Here is a 19,585-nt window from a genome sequence, read left to right on the forward strand (position 1 = left end):
AAATTAGCTTTGTTACTTGGCCTTGTTTTTCAAATATCAGTCATTTTTCTCCAGTATGATATAGGAAGGGAGAGATTATATGCAATATGATATAGTTAACCAGACATGAAACAATTTCAGAAGTGTATCCATGAAATAGACTTTTCCAGGCTGTTCGTTAATTATCCCAACACCCTTAATGTATGAAACATTGAAGAGCTCAGAGGTAATGATAATGACAAACCTGTATGTTCAATGTGATCATCGACGTCATAATTTGAAAGGTATAGGTGCATTAGTCTCGAATTTAGATTAATGCTCCATATTTCAATATTGACAAGTTATTATAATCATGCCATATCAATTACCAAACTATAAAATTAGTTCACGGGTAGTTAGCTTCTCACTTATCTGTTTTCATGACTAAGGTTTATTTTGAATAAATTAATCTTCTGACCTAGGTTAAAACACTTTGAACAAAGAGCTCCTATAAATGCTTTAATTCAAGTGAAATTTCAAGCTCAATTTAGGCCATGACGTAAATACTCCAGTCTCTGCAGCCTGAAATCACTCTGTTGGGTAATTTAAAGAACAAATATTTGTAGGGAATTACATCAGGTGTAATTTATTTCTTTGAGAACAAAGCAGTATGAAATTGCTTTTGCACGCACATGTCAACATAAATGGAATCATTTAAAATAATTGCACTGACAAGACTAAAAATTCAATTTTACCAAACTAAAATACATGCTAACAGTTCAATTTTAATTCTTTGTTATTTTTTTACTTTTAAGTTAATACAGAACATAAACTGGATGCATCATTGTAAAAGTGAGTGAACTATAATATAGAATTACATAAGCTTATTTAATTACATAAGCTTATTTAGGTCAATGTCAATATATACATACAGCAGACAATTTCTCTGATTTAGGGGTTGGGGTCAATAATCTGTCCAGGGATGAGGGTGGGGGGAGGGGTCAATAATCTGTCCAGGGATGAGGGTGGGGGAGGGGTCAATAATCTGTCCAGGGATGAGGGTGGGGGGGAGGCCCTCATTCAGATTTGATGGAAACAATTTCTGGGACGTGGGGAAGGGGCTCTTGCATCCTATTTTAAATATCAGCCATTTAAGGTGAGATAGAGATAATTTCCTAAGGTGGGACGAGGCATATTTAAACATAAGGTGGAAAATCTCTGAACAGTTTTATCTGTTAATGATAATACAGATTTCCTATTAATTGATTTAATGTAACAATTAATTTAGACACGTGATAGTATCTTGGCCGTTACATATTCTCCGACTTAGCAGTAATCAAAGTGTTAAATAATTTCATTTGTTAATGGAACTATAAAACGATAGATCAAAAACAGATTTTGAGATACAAAATAGCAGCAATAACTCAACTATAAGAATGGAATTGTGAAAAAGTCTATAAAACTAGTTTACAACTTATGGAATGTATAATATTTGTGAACTGCATTTACATAAAATAAGCCTTAAAATGAACAATGAGTGTATAAAAAAAAGATTACTTTAATGCTAACACTTTTCCTCCTGACTGTACACTTTATAATTTTTGCCGTCACGTAGTGTGAATTTTATTTTCATTATTTCCTCAACAATGTGCATGTTTGACTGAACATGTTATAATTTGACCATTTCATATTTTAAAATCTTCTACAGTAGTGATATACCTTGATATAGGTAGGTTTGCTACAGAAAACTGGTTCTCCAAAAAAAGAAAAAAAATATCCACCCTATTTTTTTTTTTGGAGATGATTGTGGGAACAAAGATTTTTTTTGCCTTTACACCAAAGAAGATAACAACAACATACAATTGTATTTGGGTTTTTCTTACCCTCATGGTTACTTAAGAATTATTTTAATTATGCACCATTAATTTGCCATGCTCACTTTAGTTTTGCTCAATTTTCAATAGAAAGTTTAGAGTGATAAGCGTACAAACATAAAAATATATAACAAACATAAATTTTGGGTGATAAATCTTTAACTACTTATTAAATGATGCATTTATTGAAAATATTAATTACTGATAACAAGATTGTAACTGTGTGTTTAATATCTTAAAACGCACAAATATTAAATGACAGGTAGGTCCTTAAAGATTAACAGTGATCAACTATCATTTCATCAGGTAGAAATACCATGTTTTCTGCACCTTTCTAATTAATTTATACACTTTATAACCATTGTTTTGCTATTTATTCATCCTTTGCGGTAAATTACAACAATTGTATTAATTGTGGTAGTGCTTATTTGGGTGTAAGAGTACATCTTTTAAACAAAAGTGCACATTTTAAAATGATTCATTATAAGAGACAGTGACTTCTTGTCTACTGAAGCTCAATATTTCCATCACAACAACTCTGAACTATCTGGTCACATCTCCTCCAAATGCTTGTATAACTAGCCCTTGGTAATGACCTGGGAAGCTAACAATCATAGCAACAACATCCCCCAGCACTTGACAAGTTCTCATGTAATTAACCTATATATCAATAATAATTGTGACCTTATCACAGGTCACAATGCTACCACTGTCATATATATATATATATATATATATATATATATATATATATATATATATACAGGGTAGGGGATTTCAAGCTATTTCAAAAAAAAAAAAATATTTAAAACTGTTTCATGCCTATTTGGGACTTTAATTTCTGAATCCTCAGGAAATTCATATTTTGCACGCTCAATATTTATACTTGAAATTTGTTTTGTCCCTTCAGAACTTTTTTTAATTTATGGCCCAACCATATGGCATATTAGACCTCGGAGCACACCAATACATGACATTTAATGCAGAAATATGCATGAGGGTTTTAGCCAAAGACTTGTGGAAGGCTGCTGCACCCTGTCCTTTTTTATCAGCATCCTTCTGCTCCAAGTGAATGGGTGACAATGATGCTGACAACGATGCTGACAATGATGCTGACAACGATCCCAAAAGATGTGTGTGCCATGCTACACAGCCGACATAAAAATGTTCTGGGGCAAGATGGAAATCTTGAAACAAAAACCAAATATGTTACTCATTTTTTTACAAATGTACCAAATGTAAACTCAGCATGGTCACCGTTCAAGTTTCAGAAGTGGGCCAGTGTACTGATTATACGTATCTAGCAAGAAATGTATATAATTATACACAATATCATCATGTCAGAGCCAGCTAGACGTCGTTAAACCTCAAGTTACAAACTTGCATAATACTATAAAACACTTTTATGAATGATCATTTCCTGTCGTACTTATTTATCTACTTCAAATCAAAAAACACATTGTTCACATATAGTCACAATGAAAATAGCCTTATAAGAAATGAATTTGTTTCCCATTGCAGACATTAATGTTTTGGAAATCTTCTTGAAATCTAATTAGGTTAGAAATAAATGTTTACTTTTCAGCAACTGACACGGTGATAAGATGAAAGACTGGATACCACATTCGTTTTCCCGGGATGTCATTATTGATTAAAAATAACGAAATGTGTGGGCAATTTCTAAATATTATTTCAAACTGAAGTTTTATCATTCAATTACTTATGTAATCTTCTTGAAGAATTTCAAGAGCACACTAAATTCTTGTCAATCGGATCTGACAACAACTATAGCATTGAGAAAGGTGTAGTTTGTACTTCCGCAATCTTTATGAAAAATAATGTATAAAAAAATGATTTTCTACGTGGCATACTGATTATGATAGCATGAACCTTTAGTCTAGAACTATTATTTATCTAGAAAAAAAACAGGTCTTTGCCTTAAGCGATTTTTTTTCATCTATTGCAATTCATTGATCAATATATGTTCACCTCATGATAACATATCTATACAGTATAAAACTGAGCTTTTAGGGACTGGCATAATTTTTTGACATAATCCAAATAAATCAAATGAATTTTATTCAAATGGCGACCCATCATTTAATGGACATTAATTAATTTTGTCTCATATATTTTACTAAGCTGACTATATACATTGCAATGTAACATATACATGGTGTATCATAACACTACATGCATATAATAATTATTCACAACACATGTCGCAAGTTTACCTGGTTTTTTGGAATTAATGCTGGAAGAGACGTCCTTCTAGTGGACCGATGAGCGGAGAATGCATGAGCCGTTGAAGAACTTGATCTCCGTCGCTTTATGACGGGAATTTTTCCGTCATGTGTCATGAAATTGTTTATTGGTGGTTTCAAAACAGTTTCCATGTATTTTGAGACAATGAACCCTCCCAATCCACAGAAATATGCCAGGTATGGCCGCAACCCGTAAGGCAAAATACCAACCGAGGAACACATTAAAAACCTAGAAAAGCTCACTAACGATATAACAATTGCACTATGCGAGGTTTCTAAGGATGAAAATATACTGGCAGTAGAAATGGATAAAAGTACAATAAACAAAACAACGGGGCGACTGAGATAACCCTCGTCGGTCTCCATCATGTCGGAACTCCCTGACATGCCCACGTGCCACAGTCCCGATATGATCTGCGCAAGGGTCTCTCCTAGGAAGCACGCACAAAACAGTAAATAAACACTGGTGGCACTCCACGTTTTCCGTAAATACAGTGACAGCCAGTAGAATGCACACACAATGGCGAACATGGGCACCAGCACTGAACACACCCGATGGAAAAACATGCCCATATCACATATTTGGTAAATTATAAAACTGAGGGTCATGAACGCAATTCCATAGAAAACTCCAACATTTTCTGCAAATTTTGGTTCATTCAATCCAATCCAATTTGTGATTAAACTGCAAACGTTACCCTTGTCAAGCGGTTTAACTAACACTTGAATATATCCATTGTTGTCATAATCATCTTCGTCTTTATTCGAATCATTTTTGGACCCTCTACGGGATATCGAAGTTCTTGGGAGGGCCATTTTCACGGCAGCACAACTACTCTCCGTCACCGTCTTAGTAAATGAATACACACATGGAATCATGGGAGATTATCGATCACTGTGTATTGAAAGCGCGCCACCTAACGGGAAAATACCTCTGTAAACGCGGAAGTAAACAAACGCACGTGGAGATTATCAGCTGATTTATGTCATTCAGCGTGAATTCACAACTCCGCGCGGTTAAAGTTGTCAGGTTATTAATTAACTTAATGTTCGAACACAATAAAAAAAATGTACTCCGAATGAAATTTTTGAAATATCTTTGCATTAGTGTGTTAAGAGCTATTTCGGGATTCTACTTATCCATGTAAGAGTGGTTTCAAATTTATGACGGTAAAGTTGGGAGGTACATGTAGTTGATTCTGTAGTTGCCTGTTTCGGAGATTCGAATATTCAACTACTTGCTAGTTGCCAGTCGGGGATTCAAATAATCATTTTCATAATAGTTAGATGTTGATATTAAGGTACTCGATCAGGTCCGGTTGGTTATTCGCGAATATCTAACTATATACCAACCAGTTAGTGGTCGGTGATACAGATGTCTTGTTTTATCGTTGAAAATGTAACGGTCCGCTGTAAGCGAACGTGCGTTCATAATAATATTCCGCATAAAACGGAAGTACGTTCGTAGTACGTATGTTAACTTGGTAATATGCATATTAGCAAAGCCCGGGATCTGTAAGAATAGAGAAGTTAGTGTATATAAAGACCAGTGGACCCCACTGTCGAGCATGCTTTTCTCTGAAGGGATCTGTTGGTTTTTATTGACGTCGCACGTTACAAAACGTAAACATGTAAAAAAAATACACACCAAGTGTATTTTTATGCATGTACACAGATGTATCTTCGTGAGATTACAAATGCATAAAATACTTAAGTGTGTGATTTCATCACATGTGTACCTTTTAATCATACAGCAAGACAAATCTGAATCCCCAACTATCAATTGGATGGTAGTTGGATATTCGCGAATAATCAACTGGAAATGGTCAAGTAGCTTTATATCAGCATCAACATCTAACTACTGTTGAGTTAATTATTCGAATCCCCAACTTGCAACAATGAGGTAGTTGAATAGTCGAATCCCCAGCAGGCAACTACATGTAGCAGGTAGTTCAATATTAGAATCCCCAACTACCAGCTACCTCCAAGCCGTCATTTCAAATATGCCTTTTAAAAAATCGTGAAACCAATAATATCACGACACACAGTTATTTTGACATGTCTCTTGGTAAAACACAATAGAAATAAATCATCAAATTTACCAGTCACCAGGGGCGGTACCACTCACCAGGGGCGGATCCAGAATCTGATGATAGAGGGGGCGTACATAAGGAGCGTTACCTTTTTACTTGCGCATTCTAACCAATTTTAGTTCGAAATGGTGCATTTGGGGCGTATTTTACTACTTTGTTTCTCCTATATTGAAATACAACGTAAACTTGGACAAGATTAGGGATGTGGGGCGCCGGAACCGTCAGTGGTCACCCCAACGGTTATAACATTTATAGATCAGAGAACAAAAAAAACCTCAGCAAGGGTCTGAGATGTTTATAAAAAGGAGGAAATATCCAATTGTCGTATGGTTCAACATATTATGAAAGTACATCATAAGTAAAGTATTATTATTTGATAGTTGTGTGTATATAAATCAGTCGTTCACGATGTACACTTTTCATTGGTACTATTTATTTGCACTATTCTGTTCAGAAATCAGTTGCAATTGCTTCTTTTTAGATGGCAATGTACTAGTGAACATAGTTGTCACAATACTTTAATTTCAATGTCTACAGCACAAACTATAAGTAGCAAAATAAAGTTGGTTAGTGTAGCATCCGCTTAGCGCTTATCTAAGTTACGATTTCTGTCAAGCCACATTGTCATCAACTCTTTATATCTGACTATCATGTAAGCTTAGTCTGTTTTTCGAAGGAATAAACACTGAGGTATTGTTAGTATAATATACAGTACAAAGTGCATATTTAAAAAAAAATCAATATTTTTTTACATATTCGGTATTATAATTTTTAGTGAGGAATTATAAGATTTTTTTTTATTTTTAAAAAAAATGTTTGAGTTTGAAAATCCGGTGCCAGTGTTTTAGCGTTATGATAACTTAAAGTAATAGCCTATATCGCCACCTCGAGTTTTATTTCAGGTGTAACCAGGTTCCGTGACCACGAACATGATCAGAGATCTTTATGTTTACCACGGATGGTCGTAACAACGTATCTATGAGACATTTGGGACAGTGTGTCATTAATAAAACCAAGAAAAGTACCATTTCATGTCACAGTAAACCGACAACATGACACAAAATTATGAATATTTTACATAAGATGAGCAACAACAAAGGTTCGTTTTGAGAACAATAAACCTGTTAATGCTAGGCGGGAATGACGATTTCAAGTAATTGTTTTTCATGATTACAGCTAAAAATATGAGGCTTGCCCGCCATGCCCCCATGAACAGCTGTCATTTTGCACATTAATTACTCAAAAGAAGGTTTCAATCATCCGAATAATCTACAGACTGAACAAGATGGACGGGATCTGCCCGACGGACACATCAGTACCGTTAAAACTGACGTTACTATTCATGAACTGGAATGTAACGCCCTCCGTCTCGATGGTTGATGTTCCGTTCAAGCCTTGCAGACAGGGAGCGCCCTTCATGAGCACGCTGATCGTAAACAGGCGGTTGGGCGGCACCCTAACTGGATCCGTGAAAATGACGCCATATGTCTTATTTCCTGGAACTTTTGCATCGATTGTAAAACTTTCTTTCTTTACGTCAGTCTTAAAATCGTCGGTTACAGTGATGCTCAAATGGTACTTTTCAGTTCCTCTGTACGGTCCAAATATCTCTATCCCACGTACAATTATCATTCTTGAGCACTGAAATCGAATTGCGTCCGCTCCTTTGATGAGATCCCAGGGTCCGCCGATTTCCCAAAACCGGGTCACGCGTCTCAGCGAAGATCTTTGGAAGCGCTGTTCCTCATCCCTGAGGAGACTTACGATGTTCATTTGTTCTATTCTCGGCGCCCTGTTACCGTCGATGGTCAACGGCGACGTATTATCCACGTGATCTCTCTGACGATACTGCCGTCGAGGAGTTCTATTGAACATCTCAGGTAGGACATTTACCTTTCCATGGTAAAATTAGTACAGGACAACTTTCTCTTCCAACGAGAGGACATCTTTCATGGACAGCTTGTGCGTAAATTCGTCCACGTCCATGATTGCGAACCGAACACAGAACAGTAGCGATCCAAGCACTTCACGACAAGTTTTATCAGTGGGACACTGTCTCGTGCGCGCGCATGAACCGTCTGCCCAACGAATGAGGGCGTTGTACACCTCCAATTCATCAGCATTCAGATCATCGGACGTCAAAACCCTATCTACGCATTCCTTACACAGATCAGGAAAGTTGCTTGCCTTTAGTACGTCAACGGCATTACCGTTGATGAAACGGAAACAACGTTCGTAGATTTTCTCCGCCGTGTAGGAGTGCGCCAGTTCGAGCGTGACGCAGACGTTGTCGGCGCTGATCTCTGTGAGGAGAAAGGAGAAGCAGCGATCCTTGAGGGAGCCGGGGCCATAGTGTGGGCGGCCCGGATCAGCTCCCGTGCGCGCCCAACATTCTTAAGCTCCAATTCGTCCGTATACAGGTACCTGTGGGCGAAGAAAGAGTTGAGCTTATAAAATATTATTGTTACGACCTTATGGATGGAGTAGTACTATTAAAAATTAAACAATGACGAAAAAAACATTATGGTTGATAGAAGAATAACATCGTTGAGAAGGCCTCGTTCAACCTGTTGTTTATTTTATTATTAGGTTGCCTCATTAAATCAACTAAACTTATATATATTTGGATATTGCTAAGTAAAACCGCCGTCATGCCAATGATTTTATTGCTTTAAATGCGATGATAATTTTCTTTTTTCATATACAGTCAAACCTGTATTAAGTGGCCACCATTGGGAAATGATCAAAGTGGCTGCTTAAGACAGGTGGCCACTTAATCCAGGTTTGACATTTCCGCCTTAAGCTTTATTCAGAGATAGAGTATGTATCTTAACCACCACCTCACATCACAATCAGTAACATCTGTATCAATATTGTTGAAGAAGGTTGAATACAAATACATTTGTATAGATAAAATAAATTTATTTAAAATTTATAAATAAAATACAATAGATAAATGTTGACACAAGGCATAAACAAAACACACCACATATCAGTCTACACATTTCACGCTTAAGTAAGAAATTGATTTGAGTCCTTCCACAGTTAAATTCCTTGGCAACACTTCTGGCACTACGGCCGTTTTCTAATAACTTTATAGTTTCAAGTAAAAACTATTTGTTTCCACAGCCTTTAAGCCCTATTGTTGCACGTGCGGCATGTCGGGCTTCCGCGCTGTTTCTGGTTCAGAATTAAGATACGAAACAAAACTGCGAATTTCTCAAACGTTTACAGTTTAGGCGTAATTTAATCGCTAAATATCCCCATAAACAAAGTTCTGTTTTTAGTTGGATTCGAACCCACGCCGGTAATGTCAGAAATAATGATGTAAACTGGCATGTTAACGACTAGGTCAACAATAGGACTTATACAAAGGTGATGGATATTTTGACATTTAAACAATACCTTGGTAACATCATGTGATAATGTCAATCAACCAATCACGCGACAGCAATTATAAACGCAATTGTGGTCTTCAAAGACGATATTTTAGCAAAAATCAGCATTTGCTGTTCAAAGTGTTCCAGCTTTTGGTACCTTACTCTTTATGATTTGCCAAACTTTATTTCGACATAAAAAAGGTGCATTTTACAAAATAAAATCCCTTTCGATAATAAAAAATTGGATTATACTGCCTACACGATAAAAAAAGATATAAACACAACCGTTTATCGACCGACCGACCGACCGACCGACCCGCGCTCAGTCTACCTGACTGTATCGCACAGAATGTAACACAGACTATTTTAAGTCTAGCCTATTAAGGCATTAGGTTTACTTACAGTAAATACTCTCGAAAGCTATTTGGCTCGATGTCTGGGACTTTTAGCACTTTATCCAAATATTTACGTTGATTAGCTAAGAGTGACGCCATCTGTCCACTTCGTGACGTCATCACGACAAATGTGCCATGACCTCCTCGTCTGTCTTGCCCACGAGACACGTGACGTCAAAGTCCACCCCATTCGTCATCATGTAGCGGTTACATTCCACGAGCGTTTTGCTCTCCTGCCACTGTGACGCGCTGACATCCTGCTATATAGTCACAACAGATTGTGTTTCAAAGTGTGTTTTGAGGTAACATGGTGCAATTAGAGGTCTATTTGCCGGTGTGAAATGACTTTTTGTGTTTTTTTTTTTTATCCGATATCATTGTTTTTTGTTCCCTGTTCATCCATCCGTCCGAAACTATTCGTTTCCTTTTTACAGCGTGTGTATACCACTGATAAGCACTTCCTAAAAGGGCAAAATGCACATATTCATGAAAGTGGTGGCGCTGTTGCCCTAGTGGTGGCGCTATCGTGTATGTTTTGTGCTTGAAGTTATATAAAAAGTAAACGCTTTTGGAATGAATACAAAAGTTGCTATGTTTATCATTCATTGAACATAATGCTGGTTATGCATACTTCTTGCGGAAACAAAACTCTACGCGAACTATCTTAACCTTACTGAAAACTATTTCGAAAACAAACGGCTATGTGCTTTAGTTTTACCATAGGACTATAAGTATATAAACTATATATCATGTGTGTCCGGTTCGGCTAGAAATATCCAACCCGAGTGCACGCGCGTAAGTCGAGTTACCGGCCACGCAGCGTGACCGAGGGTCGGATTTTTCGATCCGAACCTGAAAAACATAATTAATATTTTTTCTTGCATATCTAAAATTATCAATTTCTGGAAAAATTGATGTAGAAGGGGCACTTTTGTACATTTAACCGAAAAAAGCATGAAACGTTGTTTACTGACGTCATAAAGCGCAGTAATTTTAAATCACTATTGATGTCAAATAGTAACTATTTAAATCGCGTTTTTACGACTATTTGTTATCTATTTTAATTAATCGGATACTTATATATTTGATTGTGCTTTATTGAAATGAAATAATGTACTTTTCATAAACCATACAATGAAATATATAAGAAGCGCCGGTTGTTGCGTGTGACATATCTTACATTTGGGGTGTAAGATGCGTTTTTCCAACACTGGTCACATGACCTCAAACACACGTCCGGTATGCAAGACTACCTATTCCTTAACCAGACACACATGCTAGATACTTATAGTTTTATGGAAAAAATTAACAGCACAAAACCGTTCGTTTTCGAAATAGTTTTCAGTGTAAAGTTTAGGTAATTCGCGTAGAGTTTTGTTTCCGCAAGAAGTATGCATAACCAGCATAATGTTCAATGAATGATAAAGATAGCAACCTTAATATTTATTCCAAAAGCGTTAACTTTTTATATTACTTCAAGCCTGAAACATTTTCGACAGCGCCATCACTAGGGCAACAGCGCCACCACTTTTATAAACATGTGCATTATTCCTTTTTAGTAAGTGCTTATCAGTTTTGTTGTGTCCTGGTATAAGTACTATGCATAACAATTATGTTTGAATGCGTGAGAATGTTCTTATGGGGTGTGTTAGCACCGAAATGTACTTACACGGTACCACATTCTCCGATTTTCGAAATATGTCCGTTAAATGCAATTATCAAATGAAATATAAACCATACTCACGTTTGTTCATGTAAACATAGGACACAGCTCCACCACGGAAGTGTGCACAGCTTTTTTTTCTTTGCACCACCGTAATGTGGTGGAGATGGCGTTTAGAGGCCATGCAAATGGGATTTACCACATTTTAAACAATTGTTTTAATTTAACAAAACGATGAATGAATTTCGAAAACAATGGTTACTGAGTTGAATGTGAAGGACAGGTACAGAAACCACGATTTTTCTACCTTATGACACGATAGAAGAGCAGAGTAAATATTTTAGCATTCACCAATCATTAAATATTTTTGCGTTTACGGCTATTAAATACACGGTTACAATATTTTTATTAGTAATTAATAATTTCCATAAACACAGTCATGATTTAGTAAGTAGTTAAAGGTTTATCACTCAAAATGTATGTTTGCTATACATGTGTATGTATTTATTTTGAATAAGAGTGCCACTTTAAAATGAAGACTTTAAACAAAGATAACTTTTCTTTTACTGCACCATTTTAAATGAAACAAAGGGCAGTCGTCAGTATGCCGTCTAAAAGCCCACCTTCGTTTTATTGCCGGATAAGGTGATTAGTTTTATCATACACTTCGAAAAACCTGTTTCCAAAATAATGTTTTGACAGTGCTCCGTCAGACGGCCGTATTTAGGAAAGATTTATCGAAGTGTTTTAAGAAACTAAACTCTCAATCAAACTCTGGTAAAAGACCGAAAGGCGGGACTCCATAAGCGGCGTAGACTGCGCTATGTTTTAAATTATCTTTGTTTAAATTATTTATTCGAAAACAGCTTAAGGAATGCGCACATTAGAAGCACGTTCCTGTTTAATTATTTTTCACAAAGTAATGACCCTTTATATGGTTATAAAGTTTGAAATATAGGTACATTTCACCTTCCCAATTTGTACCCCAGAGTGTACATCGTTTTCACAGCTAGCGTTTTGGTTTATGTATATGTAATAAATAAAGTAATTCGGCCTTCGATAGATATTGTATTTCAGCCCCGAAATTACAGACCAGACAAGTCGAATTAGTGTGTTTAGATCGAGCCAGTAAATTACCAGTCAACATAAAATAATATGTACAAACAACAGAAAAAAGAAATGAATACATATAAGGCATACACATACGCTGCTCTGTCCCCGGTTTCTGCTCTTATCCCGATTTTGTGTGTGTCCATTCCTTCCGGCCATTTTTTTTTAATTTAAAGCACACGGTGGTGCATATGCATTCGAAAGTAACAAAATAAATAGTATTGAATTCTAACTAAATCCTGACAACCCTGGTTTCATAAAAAAATATGTGTAAAGCATGGCCCGTCCATGGAACCAAACGAAGATATGATGCGGATGGCCGCATCCTGGAAATTACTGATTGTTTTGACTGATTGCTTCACTGAGCTTTTAACGCAGATATAAAAGAGAAACTATTATCTTTTATTGATTTTGGCATAAGTAGAGAATTTCAAACTGTATGCGCATGATACGGGTTCAACCGGGCGATTGCCACGTGATTGTTTTTTTTAAGAATAATTTAAAGAATGGAAAATAACATTTAATCCCGAATGCATCCTAGATTAGCATTTAAACTATCATCGATATTTATTTTTCAAAGTATTAAATTAGGGTGCTGTTATGCCAGTGTAAATCGTCCGGCCCCAATTTCTCGGAACTTCTTAAGCTAAACAGGCTTAAGTAGCTTATTTCAATTAGCCCAAATACTTACTTTAACTGAATTTTGATATATTAAAAATGGTTAATTGTTATTATAAAGATAATTCTTATCTTAAGAATAAAAACTATAGTAAATATTACGCGAATTATTGAAAACAAAAATAGTGAGCTTAGCTTAATCCTGTTATAAGGCACTTAAGAAGTTTCGAGAAATTGAGGCCCGATGTCTAGTCTCTTAGTTTATCTGCTTCGCATGAGGTTGACACTCATCCGCGGAAACTGACATTATTTCGCCTGGCCCTAGATGTACCTAACATTGCATGAATAGACCGGAAAGGGAGGGGAAAGGATTGAGGATTTTATCATTAGTACGATTGTTAAATGAAAAAAAGATATCGAATGTCGATGTTTATGTTGTCACAAAAAAACGTTTCCAATAAGTAGGCCACTCAATGAGATCCATTTTTACCAAGTTATACGATAATCCATCAATGTATAAGTAAGTTATACTTGACTTTTGAAGTGACCCTCTTATTCAAAATCAATACATACACATGTAACACAAACATAAAATTTGAGTGTTAGACCCTCAACTTCTTAATAAATAATGCATTTATGGAAAATATTAATTACTATTAATATTATTATAACTGTGTATTTAATAGCTGAACACGCAAAACTATTAAATGATTGCTGAATGCTAAAAGATTTGCTGCGATTTCCTATGGTCTCATAAGGTAGAAATACCCTTTTTTCTGCACATTTCTTTTAAATTAAACTCGGAGTCTCGGTATCCTTCATAAAAACCATTGTTTTCGACCTTTGGGTATTTTAAAACAATCGTAATGAGTGTGTTAAATTTTATTTGGGAGTAATAGTGCATCTTAAAATGTCTCGTGTGACCTTGACCTTTGGAGTTTGAACCGGGCCAAGGTCACTGCACATCGTCTCAACGAGGACAACATTTGTACCTAGTAATATGGCAATCCATCAATGCATAAGTAAGTAAACGCAGACACGAGCATCATGGTTCACTCGGAACTTTAAATGTTTCGTGTTCTTTTTAAAATGAATTGTTCTTTTATCTTATTTATTTTGCTAAATATGATGAGAATGTTGCTCTGTTACACTTGATAAAGTGACATTTATCGTAAAGTAATATCATGGGACGATGTCAAAGTCAGTGAAAATATGTAAAGAAAGATCCGCAACTACATCAACAACTTCGAAATCTCAAAAGTTTATTTCATTTATTTCTAAAAAAGATTTTGACTACTGACTAGTAAATTGTCGAAACAAAATAACCATTGAAAAATAGCATCAATCATGAAATTCCTTTTCGTTAAAAGAGTTCATATTAACATATTAAAGCTGCACTTACAGATTTACCGTTTTTCCAACTTTTTTTATTTTTTTGTCTTAAAATGAGCAACTTTTTGCGTAAATATCTGCAAACCAGTGATATAAGACTGCTGACAAAAGATCAGATCGCAGATTTTCATATTACCATTCCAAAATTGATGTTTTATGGCTCAAACCGTTACTAACGGTTTAAGAAAAATGCATAAAACATCAAATTTGGAACGGAAATATGACAATCTGAGATCTGATATTTTGTCAGTAGTCTTATATCACTGGTTTCCATGCATTCTAACATAAATTGGCTCATTCCAAGACAAAACATAAAAAGGTTGTCAAAATTTTCAATCTGTGAGAGTACAGCTTTAAGGACAGACCGCTGATGGATAACGCCGGTATTGACTTCTTTTTTTTTAAATTTGCATTTGGGGAAAATATAAGGGCATGTCTATGATACTTTTAACCTGTAACATTTAACCAAGGGATAACCAAGTTCCATGACCATTACAACAATCAGAGGTCTTATGTTTCACCACGGATGTTTATGGATGAGAAATTTGGGGTTGTGTAATCCATTAGAACAAAACATAAATTACCACTTCATGTCAAAGTTATCCAAACATATGATGAAACTAATGAATAATCTACATACATTGAGCAACAACACACGTTCCCCTTGAGAACAATAAACCAGTTGACGTTAGGCGGGAATGACGATTTTATGGTTTTATTGCAGCTAAAAAAATATGAGGCTTGTCCGCTCCGCACCAATGAGCAGCTGTCATTTTGAAAATTAATAACTCTTCAAGAACATTTTAATCATCAAAAATAGTATCTACAGACTGAACAAGATGGACGGAATCTGCCCGACGGACACATCGGTACCGTTAAAACTGACGTTACTATTCATGAACTGAAATGTAACGCCCTCCGTCTCGATGGTTGATGTTCCGTTCAAGCCTTGCAGGCAGGGAGCGCCCTTCATGAGCACGCTGATCGTAAACAGGCGGTTGGGTGGCACCCGAACAGGATCCCTGAGAATGGCGTCATAGGTCTTCTTTCCTGGAACTTTTGCATCGATTGTAAAACTTTCTTTCCTTACATCAGTCTTTAAATCATCGGTTAAAGTGACGCTCACATTGTACTGTTCAGTTCCTCTGTACGGTCCAAATATCTCTATCCCACGTAGAATGATAACTTTCGAGCACTGAAATCGAATTGCGTCCGCTCCTTTGATGAGATTCCAGGGTCCGCCGATTCCCCAAAACCGGGTCACGCGTCTCAGCGAAGATCTTTGGAAGCGCTGTTCCTCATCCCTGGGGAGACTTACGATGTTCATTTGTTCTATTCTCGGCGCCCTGTTACCGTCGATGGTCAACGGCGACGTATTATCCACGTGATCTCTTTGACGATACTGCCGTCGAGGAGTTCTATTGAACATGTCAGGTAGGACATTCACCTCTCCATGGTAAAATTGGTACAGGACAACTTTCTCTTCCGTCGAGAGGACATCTTTCGTGGACAGCTTGTGCGTGAATTCATCCACGTCCATGATTGCGAACCGAACACTGAACAACAGAGATCCAAGCACTTGACGACGAGTTTCATCCGTGGGACGCTGTGTCGTGCGCGCGCATTTACCGTCTGCCCAACGAATGACGGCGTCGTACACCTCAAATTCGTCAGCATTCAGAGCATCTGAGGTCAGAACTCTATGTACGCATTCCTCACACAGGTCAGGAAAGTTGCTTGCCTTTAGTACGTCCACGGCATTGACGTTAATGAAGCGGAAACAACGTTCAAATATGTTGTCCTCATTAAAGTAGTCTGCCAACTCGAGCGTGACGCAGACGTTGTCGGCGTTGATCTCTGTGAGGAGAAATGAAAAGCACCTGTCCTGGAGGGATTTCGGACCGTAGCGGTGGGCGGCCCGGATCAGCTCCCGTGCGCGCCCGACGTTTTCAAGCTCCACTTCGTCCGTATACAAGTACCTGTGGAGGAAGTAAAAGTTCTTTGTAATCGACCGATTAAATCCCATTAAGAAAAGCGACAATATGGGTGATTCGTTCTTTTCTGAAATATAGTTTTGAGTTAAACAAATACTGCGCCTTATGGAAATTGGTATTTCATTTAAGAAAAAAACAATGACATAACACTTCTATAAATAGCATTTGAACGTATGTTACGTCAAAGGTACATTTAAGGTGATAGAATGATTAGAAGCGTTCAAGCTGCCTACTTAAAAGTATTTTTTATTTCGTTATTTTTAAAAAAGAAATAAGACTTTGAAGGAAAGGCAAACTTATAACTTACAGTAAGTAGTCACGAAAGCTGTCCGGCTCAATGTCGGGAATTTTAAGCTTAATGTCTGGATATATTCGTTGTCCAGCTAAAAGTGACGCCATCTTCCCGCTTCGTGAAGTCATCACGAATATGTGTCCCTTGACCTCCTCCTCCGCACTGCCCACGAGGAATGTGATGTCACAATCCACCTCATACGTCATCATGTAGCGGTTACATTCCACGAGACTTTTGGACTCCTGCCACGTGCTGACGTCTGGCTGTAAATACCAGTACAAACTGTTACAACTTACATCATCTGGCACCAATGCTTAGTTGAGGTTAATGTGACAATAGAGATCACAATATAAGTATATATCATGTGTTTCTGGTACGGATCTAAAAATCCGACCAGAGGGCACGCGCGTAAGCCGGTAACGAGGCTTGCCGAGTTACCGGTCACGCAGCATGCCCGAGGGTCGGATTTTTTGATCCGGACCGGAAGAACATGATTGATATTTTTTCTTGCATACCTAAAATTATGAATTTGTGGAAAAATTGACGTAGAAAACGCACTTTCGTACATTTCACCAAAAAGCGCATGCCACGTTGTGTACTGACATCATAAAGCGCAGTAATCTTAAATCACTATCGACGTCGGATAGTTCCTTTAAATCGCGATTTTACGATTATTTATTTTCAATTTTAATTGAGAGTATTGTATACTTATATTTTTGATTCCGCTTTATTGAAATTGCATAATACTTTTCATAAACCATACAATAAAAGAAATAAGAAGTGGCGCGTTGTTGCGCGTGACTCATCTTACATGGGGGGGTGTAAGATGAGTTTTTCTAGCACCGGTCACATGACCGGAAACACACGTCCGGTATGCAAGAAAAGTCCATCTATAATCTATGATATATGACTGCGGACATTTTTGTCCAATGTCGTTGTATTTATAAACTGTATGTGTGATGTGTTATTGCTGCAAGATAACCTGTGAACGTTCGTGAATTGTTTCATGTTAACCTCTCCATGTATGTGACAAACACAAATGCCACAAATGGGCATCAGTGGTGACTAAAATGTTGTTGTTTTTTGACACTCCATTTCCCCAAAATTCAATTGACCATTTGATTTCAGACAAAGAAGTTCGTCGAACTATTGTATTAGTTAGCCATTCTAGTAAAAAAAGCTATAAACACAACAGATATTAAATTCCGCGTACGCTAGTATGTCCAGTGTCTCTGGTGCCATCCACAGTCCGTGTGTGTCCAATATTTGTGTACATTTTTATGTAAAAGTATTGTATGCAGTGTGATATGGCATCACTAAAAATGATCGTGCGGATGACATCTCTTGCCAGTGGCATTTCATTAAAAATGCATTCAGGGATATTAAACAGTTTAAGACATTGCTTAAGCATGGCCGACCATAGAACGATATATAACCTACTAATAACATACTTGACTTCACATCCTGGAAATTACAGAAAAACAAACTAATGTATCGCTACATTAAGGCCTTCACGGAGATACGCTCGATCAGTGATTATAATTCATTGATTTTCCTATCTCTTCGTTAAATTATGAATCTTTTAAAAGCTTTCCAATTAAATCAATATACATAGCGATTGGTTGTTTGTTTACGATCGCAATATAATAAAACCTACTTAAAATATTGCTATGTATTTACATATATTGCAGACTGTTGTATGTTTCAGTCATAGCAGTATATTTCACCGAGTGAGCATTTCATGCCTTTGCCATTATTGAAATATTTACTTTTGGTGTTTTTCTTGTGAAATATATTGCTAAGACTAACACTGCACCAGACCTTTTTGTATGTTTATTTTATTCCTGTCATTCAACGATACCAACAATTTGATTTAAATATATAAATTAAAAAAAAAAAACATGCCATTATAAGCAAAATGACGTCATACCGGAAATAACGTAATTGATTGACATAAAGTAAACATTGAAATCTCTCTAATTCAAACGATGACTTTATCGGGATATATTTTACCGTTATTTTACCCATTGACCACCAAAAACCATAAAATAAACAAAGTTGTTTCAAACTACCTTCACAAAACCGCCGTCCTCTGAGATCGCAGATTGAGCAGACATCGAGCGTCCGTTGCTCCCGCCTGGCGTTCCTGCCGAGTGTCTTACAAATGCCTCGTTTGACGCCAATGTGACTTCACTCGCGTTGGTGCGTTCAGAGGTTGCAAAGCTTCCAGTCAGTGAAACTGAATTGGCCGGGTTGTCCTCCCATGAGGGCTTATGTCGGTCGTTCTGGGTTCCGATGGATGCTCGGCTCTCAGGGGATATGCTATTCTGCCTCGTGTCCCCGCTTCCTTGTCCATCACTTGCATTGCTGCCTCCAGTAATCGCCCGTCCCTGACTCTTCCTCTCGGGTGTAGCCTTTCTGCCGGATGAGCCCGGTTTTCTTTGTGTTTCCGGATGTGCAGGCGGAGAATGGCGCTCCGGCAGGCCAGATGCCCCTTTTGCTGTTTCCACTACAAGAGGTAGACCTTGCTTCTCGCGTTGTTGTCGCATTTT

At 37.1% G+C, this 19,585-nt stretch overlaps 2 protein-coding genes across 3 annotated transcripts in view; both read right to left on the reverse strand.

Moving 5' to 3' along the window:
• Positions 1 to 4,981, reverse strand: part of LOC128237189 (cGMP-inhibited 3',5'-cyclic phosphodiesterase 3A-like) — a 133,066-nt gene extending 128,085 nt beyond the window's left edge. For both annotated transcript variants that reach the window (XM_052952496.1, XM_052952495.1), the window contains exon 1: positions 4,067 to 4,981. In XM_052952496.1, the coding sequence (XP_052808456.1) occupies positions 4,067 to 4,975 (909 nt within the window). In that variant the 5' untranslated portion in view covers positions 4,976 to 4,981. The remainder of the gene's footprint in view (positions 1 to 4,066) is intronic.
• A 5,102-nt stretch (positions 4,982 to 10,083) lies between these two features.
• LOC128237067 (BTB/POZ domain-containing protein 6-B-like) lies at positions 10,084 to 19,211 on the reverse strand. Its single transcript, XM_052952255.1, has 4 exons — positions 19,106 to 19,211; positions 17,049 to 17,296; positions 15,634 to 16,726; positions 10,084 to 10,224 (listed from the first exon to the last, which is right to left on the reverse strand). The coding sequence occupies exons 1-4, from the start codon at positions 19,148 to 19,150 to the stop codon at positions 10,084 to 10,086; spliced, it is 1,527 nt and encodes a 508-aa protein (XP_052808215.1). The 5' UTR covers positions 19,151 to 19,211.
• Positions 19,212 to 19,585: the final 374 nt, after the last annotated feature.

This window comes from Mya arenaria, chromosome 6 (genome assembly GCF_026914265.1).
Source record: "Mya arenaria isolate MELC-2E11 chromosome 6, ASM2691426v1".
NCBI classification, from domain to species: domain Eukaryota; kingdom Metazoa; phylum Mollusca; class Bivalvia; order Myida; family Myidae; genus Mya; species Mya arenaria.